Below are 17,394 nucleotides of genomic sequence, written 5' to 3'. Positions count from 1 at the left end.
GAGTGCGCCAAGGGGGGCTCTCACCCCTCCATCTCCAGAGGCTTCCGGAGCCTTGGAGCTGTGGATGGCAAGCAGACACTGGGGAGAAAGCTGAGAAGTGGGGAGAGCTGCCTTAGATGCTGAGCTCTCTGTCTGGAATGCTTATATGCTTTGTGCAGCAAACTCCTATTTGCCCTTAAAGGACAAATCCTGATGTCACCGCTTCTGGAAGCCCTCTTTACACCAGCACTTCCCAGCCTAAAGCATGAATCAGAATCTACTATAGTAATTACTGGGTCCCAGTCTTAGTGTTTTTCTTCAGTAGGTCTGGGCTGGGGCCTGAGAGTTTCTATTTCTAACAGGCTCCCAGAGGATGCTGTGTATCCAGAGACTATGCTTTGAGAATTGCTGTCTCACAGCATCTGCACCTTCCCAGACAGCCTCGAGCTTCCTCTCTATGCTGATTCTGATCTATTAATATAGGGCAGCTCTGGTCGGGCTGAAATGTCACTTCCCTGGAGTCTGTCACATTGTGAAACGTGTAAATTCAGCTCCACACACTTGGAGGGGGTGGGGCATGGAGAGAGTAGTTCCAGCTGAGGGACCTTTCCTGCCCACCATGCTCCTCAGGAGGCATGAGCTTGGAGGGAGCCCACATTGCGAGGCCCAGCTGGCAATCCCAATGGTCTCCCAATGAGGCCTCGAAGGTCTCAGGTCCCACCTCCCTTCCCAGCCTGGCTGGCCTGCTGGAAGTGTGTGTAGTCTCCCAGTATACAGATTTGGGTACAAGGTCCCTAACCAGCAGCCAAGAAATGCACCCCAAGTTGTTCAAGCCAAATATCTCATCTGGAAACCAGCTTACCAAGGCTCTCCACTTCGCAGTGCCCGACAAGGCTGAACACACTGACTCAAAGCTGCCAGACTTCAAATGATTGACTTCTGACTCTCAAGGTGGCTTTACAAGCTGGGGAAAATAACACTTTTCTGGGATGCAGCTGCCAAATCTGTAAAATGGGGCTAATAATAACTCCTATGGAATGGAAATGTTGCAAGGTCTGAGTTAAAATGCATTAAATGTTGAGAGCAGCACCTGACACTTAGTATGAAATTATTACTTGTTTTAAAGGAAGGGAAAATAACAGTCTCTTTTAACCCTGATTGTGTTGCACAAACTGTCATAAGAAATGCAGGTCTTCACCTGGAAAATTTCTGAGGGCAGTTCTGGGTATTTGAGCTTCTATAACCATCCATGCCTATTTAAGCAAGGTGTTATTCTTTCTTTCCGAACTTTGAGATGTATAGTGGTTAGAAAAGTCTAGAACTCCACCACTAAATCCATTCATTTATATATGCATGCATTCATTCATGCATTCAGTGAATATTTATTGAGTACCTACTATGTGCTAGATACTAAATTGGAGGCTGCACTTGTTCACACGGCATAGTAAAGTCTAGCACCTGCTTGAACTTGCTGTGGTTCCTGCTTCAGGTCTAGCTACTGAGAAGCACTGTGAATGCTGGATCCTCTACCCTGCCTGGTTCCTGGCTCCTGAGGCCCTGACTCCTGAACCAGTGTTCACTGGGTCCCTTGGCTGCCTCAATGCCTTGTATTATCTTCTTAACTAACTCCAAGCTCCTTCCTGGCCCCAGACACCCCTAGCTTGGCCCACCTGCTTCCTGCTGTGGACCCCTAGCTGGGAGTCTGTTCTCCCTTCACCCACTATGACTCCTGACTCCAGCAGGCAGTTACTTATAAGAAAGAGGCATCTGGCAGTTGCACTGGGGAGAGTGACCTCATAACACTATAATTTAAGTGATTATCTGACTGGAAATGACTATTGTGAAGCATCCTTCTCTGTTTTATTATGCAGGGCCATTGTAATGGGAACATGGGGTTTCCTATGTTAACACTGATATTTCTGTGATACAATAAATCCTTCTTCACAATCATCTCCCAGAGGAGAGAAGGCATTCTGTGCAGCAGCTCTAGGAAACATGCAGGTCCCCAATGTCCTAGACATCCTACCCTCTTTGGCCAGGCCATTAAGCTGTGAAAAAACACACTCAGTAACTTGGATAGTGTCATAGAGTGGTCCTTCCCACAGGAGAGTCAATGTAAAGACCTATGGGCGGGCTTCAGGAATGACTTCTCAGACAGGAGCCCTGGGAAGGGCTTCTCCAAGACAGAAAGTGCACTCCAGAGGCAAGAGCACTGGCTAGGTCCTGACCTGATATTGCATGAGCTGTGTGATCATGGGCACATCACATCTCTGAGCCTTGGTGTTCTTCCTGTGAGATGGGCCAATAACACCAGGCACCTCATAGGATTGCTGTGAAGACTGCATGATAGAGTAGATAGAAGGCAATTTAAGCAACACCTAGTGCTATGGTTTGGATGTGGTTTGACCCTGAAAAAGCTCATGTTGAAATTTGATTCCCAAGGTGGCAGTGATGGGAGGTGGGACCTAGTGGGAGATATTTGAGTCATAGGGGCAGATCCCTCATGCATAGATTAATACCCCCTTGAGGGAGGGAGGGAGTTCTATCTGTCATGAGACTGGATTAGTTACTGGAGAGCAGCTTGTTATAAAAGCAAATTCAGCTTTCTAAACTCTCTTGCTTTCTATATCACCTTGTGGTCTCTTTGCGAATGTCTGCTCCCCTTCTGCTTTTTGCCATGAGTGGGAGCAGTATGAGGCCCTCACCAGATGCAGCTGCCCAATTTGGACTTCCCAGCCACTAGAACTGTGAGCCAAATAAACCTCTCTTCTTTATAAATTACCCGAGTATTCAGCTATAGCAACACAAAATGGACTGAGACACCTGATGTGAGCATCAGACACTCCACAAATATTCTTTCTTAAATACAACAAGAATCCCTGCCTTCATACACAGCACAGATTTCTGTTGAGCATCTACCAGGTGCAGCACCACTCTCAGTGGAGGCATACTGCAGAGAACTCAAATGGGCCTGGAGTGACCTGGTGGTTCAAGTTCAAACAGTTCCATCCCAGTCAGTGATCAAGCAGAACCTGGTTCCTGGTCTGTGCACCCCTGCTAGGAGTCTGTGGGTACACCACACTGCTCCTGTCCACTTGGACCCATTCTCAGAGCTGCTCACACCTGAGCAAAGGATGCAGCTTGGGCCAAGGTGCTGCTAGACATGGAGAGTCTTCCTCTCTGACCTCAGATTCTTGTCCTCTGTTCACAGAGCCTGATCCAGGGATTACCTCCTCCTCCACCACAATGGACATTGCCATCACTGCAGGTGAGCTCTTATCACACAGCCCTTCAAGCAGCCAGGGTTGGGGGCCTTGGTGAAAACATCCAGGGGAGAACTGACCTAAGGACTTGGGCAGGGGTGGCTGTGGCCATTTTTTCTCTCCCTCAGAGGTGGTTTTCAATGTGGAATGGAGGAGTCTAGCCCTGGGTAAATATATATACGTAGGTATGTCATACATATCTGTGTATATATTTATTGCCCTTTCTCAGGGCTGTTGACTCACAGGAACTGAGGGGCTGGAGAGACAGCAGCTTTGGTGAGGGAGACTGAGGGTGGAGGTGGGATGAGGGTAGACTGACTAGGCTACTTAGACTTCTCCACCATCTCCCTCATCCTACATTGTTTTCTGCCCTGGGTCCATGCCCCCCAAACCTCCATCCTCAAAGAAAGTTCAGCCTGCCTTGCTTGGTTTGAATTCCCAAGGTGGCAGTGATGGGAGGTGGGACCTAGTGGGAGATATTTGAGTCATAGGGGCAGATCCCTCATGCATAGATTAATACCCCCTTGAGGGAGGGAGCAGTTCTATCTGTCATGAGACTGGATTAGTTACTGGAGAGCAGGTTGTTATAAAAGCAAATTCAGCTTTCTAAACTCTCTTGCTTTCTATATCACCTTGTGGTCTCTTTGCGAATGTCTGCTCCCCTTCTGCTTTTTGCCATGAGTAGGAGCAGTATGAGGCCCTCACCAGATGCAGCTGCCCAATTTGGACTTCCCAGCCACTAGAACTGTGAGCCAAATAAACCTCTCTTCTTTATAAATTACCCGAGTATTCAGCTATAGCAACACAAAATGGACTGAGACACCTGGTGTGAGCATCAGACACTCCACAAATATTCTTTCTTAAGCACAACAAGAATCCCTGCCTTCATACACACACAGATTTCTGTTAAGCATCTACCAGGTGCAGCACCACTCTCAGTGGATGCATACTGCAGAGAACTCGAATGGGCCTGGAGTGACCTGGTGGTTCAGTTTCAAACAGTTCCATCCCAGTCAGTGATCAAGCAGAACCTGGTTCCTGGTCTGTGCATCCCTGCTAGGAGTCGGTGGGTACCCCACACTGCTCCTGTCCACTTGGACCCATTCTCGGAGCTGCTCACACCTGAGCAAAGGATGCAGCTTGGGCCAAGGTGCTGCTAGGCATGGAGAGTCTTCCTCTCTGACCTCAGATTCTTGTCCTCTGTTCACAGGGCCTGATCCAGGGATTACCTCCTCCTCCACCACAATGGACATTGCCATCATTGCAGGTGAGCTCTCATCACAGAGCCCTTCAAGCAGCCAGGGTGGGGGGCCTTGGTGAAAACATCCAGGAGAGAACTGACCTAAGGACTTGGGCAGGGGTGGCTGTGGCCATTTTTTCTCTCCCTCAGAGGTGGTTTTCAATGTGGAATGGAGGAGTCTAGCCCTGGGTAAATATATATACATGCGTACATCATACGTATCTGTGTATATATTTATTGGCCTTTCTCAGGGCTCTTGACTCACAGGAAGTCAGGGGCTGGAGAGACAGCAGCTTTGGTGAGGGAGGTTGAGGGTGGAAGTGGAATGAGGGTAGACTGACCAGGCTACTTAGACTTCTCCACCATCTCCCTCATCCCACATTATTTTCTTCCCTGGGTCCATGACCCCCAACCCTCCATCCTCAAGGAAACTTGAGCCTGCCTTTGCTTTGCTTTGAACCCTGGGCAAGTGGCTCCCCATGGGTCATGGCTGTGACTGCAAACTGTGTTTGAAGAACAACCAAGTTTGGGAGGTGCTGTGTGCTCTGCGACCTTCTTTGAGATCCACACTTCTCAGCAGCTTATTAATAACTCAGGAAACATCTACAATTTGAAAAGAAAGAAAAAGCAGCAGCAGCAAGCAATCCAAGACACCTGTTGGACTCTGTGTAACCTGGCATTCTCCAACTCATTGCACCACTGAGCTTTTTTTCTTCTTAGATGGTATTATTAACATTATGCAGATACAAGTGTTCCCCTGAAGGCAGTAGGAAGTTTAGGAAATTGCTCTATAAAGGTGGGACTTGGGAGCAGTTTCAGACTTTTCATATTCTTCAGCAGTCCCTCCCCAAGGCCTCCAAATAAACCTGCATTCTAAGAAAAGACAGAGGCTTGTTCTGCAGCTTCAAAGTAAATGCCCAAACTCAAAACACCCCTGTCCCATGAGACTGCTGACCCCTCACTCTCAAGGTCCTGAGTGATCTGACCCCTCCTAAGCAGCTTCACACTGTACTTCCCCACCCCTCTGGAGTCCCAGCAGAAGTGAGGGGTGACTTCTCCCTTGCACAGCCACCACCTTGGCATCCTCTGCATTACCCTCTCCCATTTCAGTCCTTTGTGTGGCCAAGTCCTGCTCCTCCTGCAGATTTGCCACAGTCCTCAGTCCCCAGGAGGGAATGGGAGCAGGGTAGGGTGAGAAGCAGCCATCAGGCCATTGAAAAACACAAACCACACAACCTGCCCCAAGCACAGTTAATAGCCTCATCTTTTTTTCCCCCTGTATAGTGTATATACAGCAACCAGCTCTGCCCTGTTTTCTGGGACTTTCCTGGTTTTAGAATGGAAAATCTCTAAACAAGGTTCAGTCCTGGGGTGTGATTCCAACCTGTCTGCAGAGTGCTTAGAGTGCTTAGTAGCAGAACTGTGAAGAAGAAAAAGAGAAGGGAGGGAAGGAAGGAGAGGAGAGAAGGGGAGAGGAGGATCTCCCTGTGCCTTTAGAAAGGCACAGGTTACAGGGCCATCACACAACAGGTTGGTGAAGCATGGGGAAGGAATGAACTGTCCTGTTTGATGTTGGTACAGTTGTCTCCAATGTATACGGTTCAACTTATGAGTTCTTGAGTTTGGAATGGCGTGAATGCAAAAGCATTCAGTAGAAACCGTACTTTGAATTTTGAACTTTGACCATTTCCCAGGTGGCAATATATAGTATGATACACTATATTATAAAATAGTCTTTGGGTCAGATGATTTTGCACTTTAGGTTAATGTAAGTGTTCTGAGCCTGCTTAAGGTAGGCGAGGCCAAGCTTTGATGCTCAGTAGGTTTGGAGTATTAAATGCATTTTTCATTTACAGTATTTTTAACTTATTATGGGCTTACAGGAACCTGGCTCCTATCATAAATCAAGGAGCATCTGTTTTGGTTGTGGCATCATATCTGTCCTCACACAACCCCTGTGGGTCTTGACCCCCATCCCAGGTCCTAGGGCCCCTGCCTCAGACAGACCCTTGCACCTCTTCCCACCTGCAGGCGTGATCGCTGCTGTGGCCATCGTCCTAGTCTGCCTCCTCTTCGTCATGCTGTACTACATGTACCGGCACAGGGGCACGTACCACACCAATGAGGCCAAGGGCACGGAGTTTGCTGAGAGTGCAGATGCAGCCCTGCAGGGCGACCCTGCCCTCCAAGATGCTGGTGATAGCAGCAGAAAGGAGTACTTTATCTGAGGGACAACAGACTTCACTTTCCTGAATGCCTCCTCCAGCTCCATCAGGAAAAATACACCCCATCGCCCAGCACCCCTGCTGATACCACCAGACAGAGAGAGAGCACTTTCTTCTTCCCAAGATAGGCACCTGGAAACACTAGGTGCCTGCCCAGGGAGGAATGGAGGAGGACTCGCGCTACAAGAGCCCTCTCCCAGGGACCCAGGGAGGTGATGGCCACCCAAGAGGCCACCCTTTGCTCCACGGAGGTGGGAGAAAGTCTGGGCACATGGGGCCCCCTGGGCAGTGCAGAGCAACATCAGCTCACTGGCAGGAAAGTCCCTGTTGAGGGTGAGGGGGTGCCGGGGTACCCGGGGGCTGGGGAAGCAAGGAAATAAGTCATCTGTATGCTGACTGGGGATAATGGCATCAAATGTCAGTCCTTGACATTTGGGAGAACAGCAGGTGCCAGAGCTAAAAGGTACCTTTGTCTCCCATTGATCCAGCTCAGAACGATTGGAAATAAATTTGAAATGTAACCGAGCATTCAGAGTCCAACAGTATTACTGTAGTTATCTGGGGAAAGATAAACGCCACCCAGGGCTTGCTTTTCACCTGTGCAATATTATGTTCTCTGACGGGGCCAGGACAGTTCATTTCTGGCTCCTGTGGGGGCCAGTTCTCAGAGAGCACAGCCGGTACAGGCGGCTCCCAAGCCTGCCAAGGGAGGAAGGACAAGTGACCAGCTTTCCTTTCCCTACAGGGGCATCAGCTGCATGAAACAAAAGGAAGGGTGAAATGTCCCACTAGAAATAGCCTTTCCCAGTGGCCAGGGCACTAGCTGAAGTGTTGATTTTCCAAGGTGCAGTATTAGAACAAATGGACCTGATCAAAAAATATGAGTGAATTTCATCCTTCCAATCACAGTGACCGTGGAACCCAGGGGTGGAAGCAGAGGCTGCAGAGCTCCACTCCCTGGCTTTGGGTCCCAGCTCTCCTTTCCTGGTCCCAGGACCTTGAACAACTTGTTTGACCCCTCTGGCCTCCATGTTCTCCTCCCTCACGTACAAATGATGCTGATAATGACACCTCTGTTGTGCCTGACTCCCAGCGTTGAGGGTCAAGTGCTCAGACCTTCCTGTCTTCCAGTGTCAACAACTGTGTGCAGCGGTAAACAAACACTCCTTATTGCACTACTTCTGCACACTTCCTGAAGAATAGCTGTCACTCAAAATAACAGTAACAGAAAGAGAAGATGAACTGGTGAACAATCCCCTTCCAGGCGAGTTTTTCCAAGATTCCCAACAGCTCAGCTGTCACTCCAAGGACCAGCAGCTATGAGGTTAAAGACTGCACGCCAGGTGCTGGGGTCACCTAGGTACTCCCTGGGGCTCAGGCTTCTTGAGGCTGCACCATCTCCACCTGGGAGTTGGCAGAAAGGTCCCAAAGATGTCCCTGGGAGGATTATGGGGATGTGAGCTCAGTGGGGGGGTCCACCCATCAGAGGAGCTGGCAGTCCTGGGGCCGTGGTGGGGGAGATGAGCTGGGAGCTCACAGAAGCAGTGATGGCAGAAGCCTGATCCAAAAGTGAGACCTTTTCCTGGTGACCTGAGCTCACAGGCCTTCATCTATGAAATAAAGGGCTTGGCTGTATCTGCATGGCCCACACTGATCTTCAGAACACCAGCGTGGCAAAAATGGGGATAAATAGTCCCAACAAATATGCACAAGTCAGTTTAGAAAATGATGTATCATGCAAAGTGAAAGCAGTGCAGGCTCCTCAGCGTCTTTACTGGCCCAGTGTGAATGCTGACACTGGTGGGAGGGGAGCGGTGCACACAGCCTTTCCCAAGCGTGTTGAACCACAGACCCCATTTGCTCACAGGATACCTGCTAGGAACTCGTGGACCAAGTTGTCCTCGGAGCACATTTTGGAAACACTCAGGTAAATGGTTTCTAATATCCCTTCCTATGGCAATGCCATTTCGGGTTTTTGAGCACCCATATCTTCCAGGTTTGGGAGCACAGATCACTGTCCAGTGAGCACAGAGGAGGCACCAGAACCTACACATAGACACGCATTGGGGTGAAAAGGCTCCAGAAGAGGATGAGCCCAGGGCTCTCCAGGCCTCCTAGAGAGCAGGTGCCTATGTGGGGGAAGAATGATGGTAACTCATTCCTTTCTCCCTCATTGGGCCCAGGAGCTGTCTATATTCAGCTTGACTCCCTGGCCACTCACCTCCCCTTCCTCACCTCCCTTTATCCTCACTCTTTGCCTGCCTAGTGTCCTGGAAAACAATTGAAACACAGTCTGCTCCCAGTCTACTTGGTCCCTAGACCCAGCCAGAATCAGGCTCAGCAGCAGTAGTGATGACATGGAAGCTGCAAAGCTGGGTTGTCCCAGGTGGCCTAGCTCAGATGCCACGAGGAGGGAACTGTTGCAGGCTAACAGCAGAGGCCAGATGGCCACACCAGAGAGCAGGGCAACTTAAAGAGATAATGCACACACATACACACACACAGAGTGCACACTGGTGGACACTTGTGGGCAATTAATACTCCTCTCTTAGATTAGGGACCAGGTTTTTAAATCTTTGATACTTCCTCCAGCAATGTACTAAATCATTCTGCCGCATGCCTGCAAAGTTGGGGTAAATAATGCACAAATTTGCACACACCAAAGAGTCAAAAAGACTGTTAAGAAGGAAGAAAGAGGAGAGGAAAGGAAGAGAGGGGATGGGGCAGAGAAGTGCTGGAAGAAGAGGGAAAGGGACAGAGCTCTGTCTGTAGAAAATCCCAGCTTCTTTGCACATAAGCCTCCTTTAATCCTCGAAATAATCCTAGCAAGTGGATATCCTTATCCTCCCTTTAGATCTGTAGAAATTGAGGCTCAGAAAGGTCAATGAGCTTTACTGGAGGTCTCACAGCTTCTAATGGCAGAGGAGCCATTTAACTCAGGCCTGTCTGGCCTCCCTTCAGCAGGTTGAGATGAGTCAGCAGGAGCTGCCCAGGGAGCAGAGCAGGTGGCATCAAGACTCATGGATGCTGGCATGACACCAGTGCTGGGATCAGAGAATCCCCAGCCAGGTCTCTGCCACCCAGTGGCCCTGGACAGTGATGGCCCAGGCACCTCTGCCAGCAACCCCATCCCTAGTCAGAGCTGCCCTGGTTGAGAGGTCTCTCCTCGTGGTGGGGAGAGATAATGCAGTGGAGCCTATCTGCTCTTGATGGGATGATTAACTTATAGAGATAGCCAGCCCAGTCACACCTTATCCACACTTCCAGCACCCAGGACGCTTGCACCCAGGCCACTGTTATGAAAAAGAAAGTGATCATCTAGATTACATCATGCCAAAGCATCCCTACCAACACTTCTTAGATGATTTGTGCTTCTTCAGAGTGCTCATTCCCAAACTAAGAGTATTTAGTGATTAAATTTCAGATTCAGAGACAGATAGATAATATATATGTGTGTGTGTCTGAGTATATAGCTGTAATCCACAAACATTTATTAGGTACCATGTAAGTGTTGAAATTACATAGCTAAATATAGCAGCCTCTGCCTTCAGGGGTCCCTAGTTTAGGGGAGAAGATAAACATGTAAATATGTATAAGCCCTAAAGTATTATGGATGCTGAGAGAGTAGTGATACAGATCAATTTAAAATACTAAGGAGAGAGAGATCAGTTCTATCTTGGGAGTGAGATGGACTTAGGAAAGGCTTTAGAGACGAAGGGAGGCTTGGGCCAGTTGCACAGTATATAAGGGCTTGACCATAGAGCGGCTTCAGTTCCAAGCTAAGAAATTTGGACTTTGTTGCATAGGTAATAAAGAGTCACTGAAGGAACAGGTCAGTCTCTATCATATGGATAAGATAATGATCAAATTAAACAAGACAAAAGATGAAAATGCACCATGGAAATTCACAAAGGGGCTTCAAAAGATCTAGCAAGGCTCAGACCCTGCCTGTAGAGCTGGAGGCCTCCCCACCCTGGGGCTCACCTGCTCCTCCAGCTGCACCATTGTTTAGTCTGAATTTCACATGACTCAGCCCATCCTGCCTGGAGAGAGATGGATCTCATCTATTCACCAGAAGAAGCGGCAGGAGGTCAAGGCTTTGAGCCAACTGTTGTGTAAATATTAGAATTTTCTCTTCTTCTTTTAATGGAAGGAACTCCCCTTCATGATTTTATCTTTTTGTCCTCCCTGGAGAGAGTCTGCTCAATTGTTTTTCATTCCTTACCTAAATATTTTTATCATCGTAGCAACGGGAATGATTTAGGGGCCAACAGTACTTTAACTGGCCCAGTGCCACAAGTAGAACTACAGGCATTTTAATGTTTGCAATTTAGCATGTCAGCATGATGTTATGAAAAGAGAGTGGCTGTGGAATTGGACAGACTTGGACAAAAATCTCATCTCAGGCACTAACTAGCTCTGTGTGACCTAGGAAGAGCTACTTAACTTCTCCGTGCTGCACAGTTCTTACCAGTAACATGGCAACCAAAATATTTGCATTTTCATGTTTTGAATAGTAATTTAAAGGAAGATATAAGCTTGCCAAGAATTGTGAAGGGTCTGAGGTTTTGCCCTGCTTTTAAATGAGGAATTCGGCCTATACCAGTTTCATAGATGCTGACAGAAGACATGAGATTCCTGGGTCAGAGACAAAGGCACTTACAGCCCAGCAAGCAGCATGACGTCAGCATATTTGAATGACATCTCTACATCTCCAAGTTACACGTGGGTGATGTGGGTGATCTCAGAGGATGTTTATCCATATGGTGGGTTGAGTTCCAGAAGAGAAATCTTGAACCAAGAAAATCGGAATCTCATAATGGGCAGTAAAATGCCTGCCTTTTGCACTGGAGGGAGCTATTACTGGGTCTTCCATGTCTGTTTAATACACAAACATCCTGGAAAAGGTAGTCAAGAACACAGTGCAGTTCCTGCCTCACTCAACAGATGTGAAAAATGCAAGAGACCCATGGAGAATTGTCTCCCAAAAAGGTAGGCACTGCCTAACATTGTGCCTGGTACCTGTGAGTACTCAATAAATACATGTTGAATGAACAATGCAATGAACTAAATAACAGGGCTCATAGGTCTTTAAAGTGTCCCAGCTTTCTCTCCAGAAAATCAAAAACATGTTCTGTTTCTCAAATCACATGCAAGAGTTTAAAGCAGAAAACTTTTCTCCATCCTCTGGCCAGTGTATGAGAGATCTCACTGCAGGTTTGGTCTTTTTTATTGGTTTGCTATGACAGGAACACATAGAGGCATACAGCTGTGAGAATGTTTTGGTTCATGGGTGGATCCATAAATCCACAGCCCTGGCAATAAGGTTGGGTGGAGTTCGCCAGCCTCTATTCTAAGATAATCCTGTAATCAAGAGGTCTCTTGCCAACATTATAGACCTCCAAAGCTGATGTTAAGATATGCAGATCTCCTAGTCTTTTTAGAACCAAGTACATTACATTAGCCACCTTTTATTTTTCAAGTAGCTGAAATTATTATCATTTTTTCTCTCTCAAAAAGTACTTAAAAACAAGTTCTATATTCAGCTCTCTCAAGATAAAGCTTCCTCTGGGCTTACTGAGATTCCCCAAGTCAGAGTCAGTCCACTCCTTTCTCCAGGGAAGGACCTTTTTTTTTTTTTTTTTGAGACAGAGTTTTGCTCTTGTTGCCCAAGCTGGAGTGTAATGATGCAATCTCGGCTCACTGCAACCTCCGCCTTCCAGGTTCAAGCAATTCTCCTGCCTCAGCTTCCCAAGTAGCTGGGATTACAGGTGCCTACCATGATGCCCAGCTAATTTTTTGTATTTTTAGTAGAGAAGGGGTTTCACCATGTTAGCCAGGCTGGCCTTGAACTCCTGATCTCAGGTAATTCGCCTACCTCAGCCTCCCAAAGTGTTGGGATTACAGGCGTGAGCCACCGTGCTCGGCCCAGGAAGGACCATTTTGTTCATAGCTGCAGTGCACGGACATTGTCTTCTTAAGGTAACAAATGGAGGTGTTAGGGTGAAAGGATGGTAGGCATCCAGACCTCAGCTCCCAGGCAGAGATAACACCATTAATTCCTTCATTCGGGACACAAACGTTCTCTGCATTTACACTACGGGTGGTGCAATGCCAGAGATTTGGAGCTGAGCAAGGCCTCGCTGGCTCCCTGGAGGACACTGGCTGCAATAAGAGATGTGTTCAAATAGTTGAAGCTGCTAGGGTTCCATCACAGAGGACCAAATGGCCTGAGGGGAAGTCCGGGAAGGATTGTTGGAGGGAGAATTCTGAGATGGGTTTTGAAGGAGCTATCTAGGTGAGGGGATGACAAATGCGGAGAAATCGAGGTGATATTGGAACCTGCAAGTGTGCAGTTCTTCCTGCAGCTTCAGGCATGTATGGAAGTAACCGAGGATGACTCCAGACACAGAGACTGCAAAGAACAGGTAATGAGAGGGCTGGCCACTATGCTGTAATTGAAGGTGGTAAGAGCCCTTTACAGGAGGAAAGTGGGTGCAGATATGGTCAGATTTGCAAATCACGTTGCATCCAATGTTGAGAGGAATTAGAGGTTGTACTCTGGGGAGGAAGACAGCCTAGAAATTACTGAGGCCTGAACAGGGAAAAGCACCTTATGAGAGATCTTTCAGGATGAGACAAAATCCTCTTAATTTTTTTTTTAACAAAAATATGGAACGCTGCATGAATGTGCATGTTATCCGTGCACAGGGGCCATGCTAATCTTCTCTGTATCATTCCAATTTTAGTATATGTGCTGCGTAAGTGAGCACCAAAATCCTCTTTTAACACAATTGTGAATCAATATGACCCTGAATTCGTTATGAAGCACCATGTGTACAGAACACAATAGCCCCTGGAGCAAAAGATCAAACTAGACCTGTTGAGTTTGTGGATGAAGACCGTTCATCTGCCGTTGTACTAAAATCTCTATGGAATAAACTAAGTTTTTAAGTATCACATAGACACATCTGCAGCTCCTCTGCAACAAAAGATACCTAACTAGGATCCCAAAGAGAAAATGAAAGCAAAGGATTCAGAAGGGCTACCTCATGAGGCCTGGCCTCTATGCCTCTGGGAGGCCAGGGAGAAGGCCATTCCACCCAGGCTTTTGACCTGAGTCAGAAATTCTACCTGCAAGTTTTCTTCTTTGGGATGAGTATTAGAAAGCTCTCTGCCAAGTACGTCCCTCCAGGCAGGGAGGAAGCAGGGAGGAAGCAGGGAGAATAGTGAGAAGGCCCACCACCTTCCCTCTTCATCTGGAGATAGGAGAGCAGAAAGGGATGCCGAGGCATGTGTGTGGAGTGTGCAGTGGGAGGGACACAGGAGGGAAGAAAACGTAGATGATTCCAAGTTCACTAGTCTTCCCCGGCTTAGCCCTGACACGCTCCTCAGGTCGGAATGCCATCCTGCGCCCATGTGAGAACATGAGACCAAAAAAAGGCTGTGCTAGAAGTCAGGCAAGTGTTTCAGACAAGGTCACAAAATCCAATATGGGACTCGTGTCCCACTTTCTCATTTTCCTAAGAAATGAGGTCATGGAGATGCCAGAGGGAGCATGCTTCACATATGTTGTAAGTACTGGATACCTGTGCAATGCTAGCATCTGTTCCATACTGGGCACCTGTGCAATGCTGGCTAGCAGTGGAATACTAGCCACCTGGGCAATACTGGCACCTGTACAATACTAGTATCTAAGCAGTACTGAACAGCTGTGTACCACTAGCATCTGAGTAATATCAACACATGTGCCATGCAGAATACCTGTGCAATACTGACCCCTATGCAATACTGAGCACCTATTCTATACTGGGCAGCTGAGCAATATTGGCTCCCGTGCAATACTGGACAGCTGTACAACATTAGCATCAAACAATGTTTGCACCTGGGCAATACATACCTGTGTAATACTGGGTATAGCTGTGCAATACTAGCATCTGATCAATACTGGCACCTGTGCAATACTAGATACCAGAGCAATACTAGGCATCCATTCAATACTGGGTACCTGTGCAATTACTAGACACCACATGTGGGCTGACAATTGAATGAATCTGTTTGTGTCTTGCAGTTGATATTCACTAGGTGAATAAGACAAGGCAGCTCCTGGGAGATGACATGGAGCAGAGTTAGGTGGCTCTCCTCTTGGAGTTTTGTTCCTTATTAGTAAAAAAGGGGTGATAGGCCGGATGCAGTGGCTCACATCTGTAATCCCAGCACTTTGGGAGGCCGAGGTGGGCAGATCACTTGAGACCAGGAGTTGGAGGCTAGCCTGGCCAGCATAGCAAAACTCTGTCTCTACTAAAAATACAAAAATTAGCCAGGTGTGGTGGCACGTGTCTGTAATCCCAGCTATTCAGGAGGCTGAGGCAGGAGAACTGCTTGAACCCAGGAGGCAGAGATTGCAGTAAGCCAAGATTGGGCCATTGCACTCCAGCCTGGGTGATACAGCGAGACTCTGTCTCAAAAACAAACAAACAAACAAACAATCAAAAAAACCCAAAAAAAAATGGGGGGTGGGGGGTGATAAACCTTGCTCCTTTCTTCTTCCTTAAACTTAGAATTAGCCAATGTAGTGAGATGCAGAGGTACCTAAAAGTGAAGAAAGCTCTTTACCATGAGTATTTTTCATTCCTTTCAATACCCTGTTGAAATGTATTATCAGAAAGATATTTTTTGTTTGTTTACATGGAGAGAGATTTTCCCCTCACAGACGTGTTTGATTTTTAAAACAAGGCTGGAGATTTTAAATAGCAAAGCTGAATTGGAATTCTTGGCAGCTAACTGCAGCTGCCCCCCAGGGAGGTAGAAGGAAGTTCTGTAGCTTGTTTATTCCACCCACTATTAATCACCTGCCATTGAAAAATGATTCTAACAGGAAAAAAATGTGCAGCTGCATTACTAATAAAAAATACATATATGTATGTATATTTGTATATATGTATGTATACATACACCACTGACCCTTGAACAACACGGATTTGAACGGAGCAGTTTCACTCTTATGCAGATTTTCTTCCACCTCTGCCACCCCTGAGACAGCAAGACCAACCCCGCCTCCTCCTCAGCCTACTCAACATGAAGATGAAAATCTTTCTGATGTTCCACTTGCACTTAATGAATAATAAATATATCAAATATATTTTCTCTTCCTTATGATTTTCTTTTTTTCTTTATAATTTTCTTGAGACATAGGTCTCTCTCTGTTGCCCACGCTGCAGTGCAGCAGTAGAATCATATCTCACTGCAGCCTCGGACTCCTGGGCTCAAGCAACCCTCCCACCTGAGCCTCCCAAGTAGCTGGGATTACAAGCGCAAGACAGCTCACGCAGTCCTTATGATTTTCTTAGTAATGTTTTCTTTTCTCTAGCTTGCTTTATGATGAGAATATACTATATGATACATATAACAATTGATTAAGGTTATAGGTAAGGCTTCTACTCAACAGTAATCTATTAGTAGTTAAGTTTTGGGGAAGTCAAAAGACTTATTCATGTATTTCTGACTGTGTAGGGGTGGGGGTGGTACTCCTAACCCTCACATTGTTCAAGGGTCAACTTTATAGAGATGTAGATATAGGTAGATAGATTAGATTTAAATAGGTAGATGTATATGTATACACTTCTATATATACATGTATGTGCATATATATGTGTAGTAAATATGGGTGTACCTGTGTGTATTGCATTTTAACATATTAAATTAGGCCAGAGATCATTTAAACGACTCTTACCCAAAGTCACTAGGCTCGCACTGGCTAGTGAATATAAACGTGGGCATGACCTCACTGACAGTACATTTGGCAGTGTGCCAAGAATCTTGTAACTGTTCGTATTCTTTGATCCAAAATTTCTCCCTCTAAAAGTCTATCCTGAAAACAATATGCTGAAATATGGGCCAAAATTTCCATTTAAAAAAGGCTTACAATAGCTCTATTTGCCATAGAAAAAATATAGAACTATTTAAATTTGCATCATTAGGGGAATGTTAAGAGAATTATGATGCAGACTTGCAATTAAATATTCTACAGCAAGAAAATGATGTTACAAAGAATTTTTAATAAGTTGAGGAAATGCTTGTGATATAATGTTAGTGAAAAACAATAAAATACAAATATACCCACTGTAAACTCAAGCATGCCAAAAAAGCACAGAAAAGATTGGAAAATTTCACTTGCATATGAAGGGTAATTACTTAGGGTACTAAGACCATTAAAAGAAGTTCCATCAGAATCAAGACCCCACCCGCTTCAGAGGCCGAGACAGGAGGGAGCTTCAGCTTGTGCCTCTTCTCTTTGCCTTCCAAGATCAGACACCTTTATAGGTGTCTTTATGGGACATTGTTTCCAGATACTTTTCTCCTACCAAGTACTTTTCCACATCCCCTACCAAAAATATATAATAAAAAGAATTTTAAAAATTAGATGAGCCTCACCAAAAATTGGCACTGTTGTAAATTGCAGAGTATTTTCCAGCCCACGCCCAAGGGAGTGGTCTTTAGAACCAAAAGAGAAAAAGTAAATCATCATGATTATCACCCAAACTACAGTCAAGGCCCTTCCTTCAGAGAGGGATTCCAGACCTGTGCCCAGCTGCACTGCTAACATGCCATGAGTGTTTGGAAGCCAACTAGGGTGGGACTGACTGGTAAAATGGGAGAGAACTAGGGCCCTCAGATGCTAGAAGGC

General features: G+C 46.5%; 1 protein-coding gene and 1 non-coding gene across 6 annotated transcripts in view; one reads left to right on the top strand and one right to left on the bottom strand.

Annotated features, from left to right (window-relative positions):
- GYPC (glycophorin C (Gerbich blood group)) overlaps nt 1–7,233 on the top strand; it is a 37,991-nt gene extending 30,758 nt beyond the window's left edge. For 2 of the 5 annotated variants that reach the window (XM_054477188.2, XM_054477186.2), the window contains exons 2-4: nt 3,191–3,247; nt 4,453–4,509; nt 6,514–7,233. In XM_054477188.2, the coding sequence (XP_054333163.1) occupies nt 3,191–3,247; nt 4,453–4,509; nt 6,514–6,710 (311 nt within the window). In that variant the 3' untranslated portion in view covers nt 6,711–7,233. Of the gene's footprint in view, nt 1–3,190; nt 3,297–4,402; nt 4,510–6,513 lie in introns of all 5 variants that reach the window. The other 3 variants (XM_063647328.1, XM_054477187.2, XM_063647327.1) reach the window with 2 other exon arrangements.
- A 6,140-nt stretch (nt 7,234–13,373) lies between these two features.
- Nucleotides 13,374–13,480, bottom strand: LOC129032350 (U6 spliceosomal RNA). Its single transcript, XR_008501340.1, has one exon. It is a non-coding gene; the product is annotated as a U6 spliceosomal RNA (small nuclear RNA).
- Nucleotides 13,481–17,394: the final 3,914 nt, after the last annotated feature.

This window comes from Pongo pygmaeus, chromosome 11 (genome assembly GCF_028885625.2).
Source record: "Pongo pygmaeus isolate AG05252 chromosome 11, NHGRI_mPonPyg2-v2.0_pri, whole genome shotgun sequence".
Lineage (NCBI taxonomy): Eukaryota > Metazoa > Chordata > Mammalia > Primates > Hominidae > Pongo > Pongo pygmaeus.
This window is presented reverse-complemented; position numbering and strand designations above follow the sequence as displayed.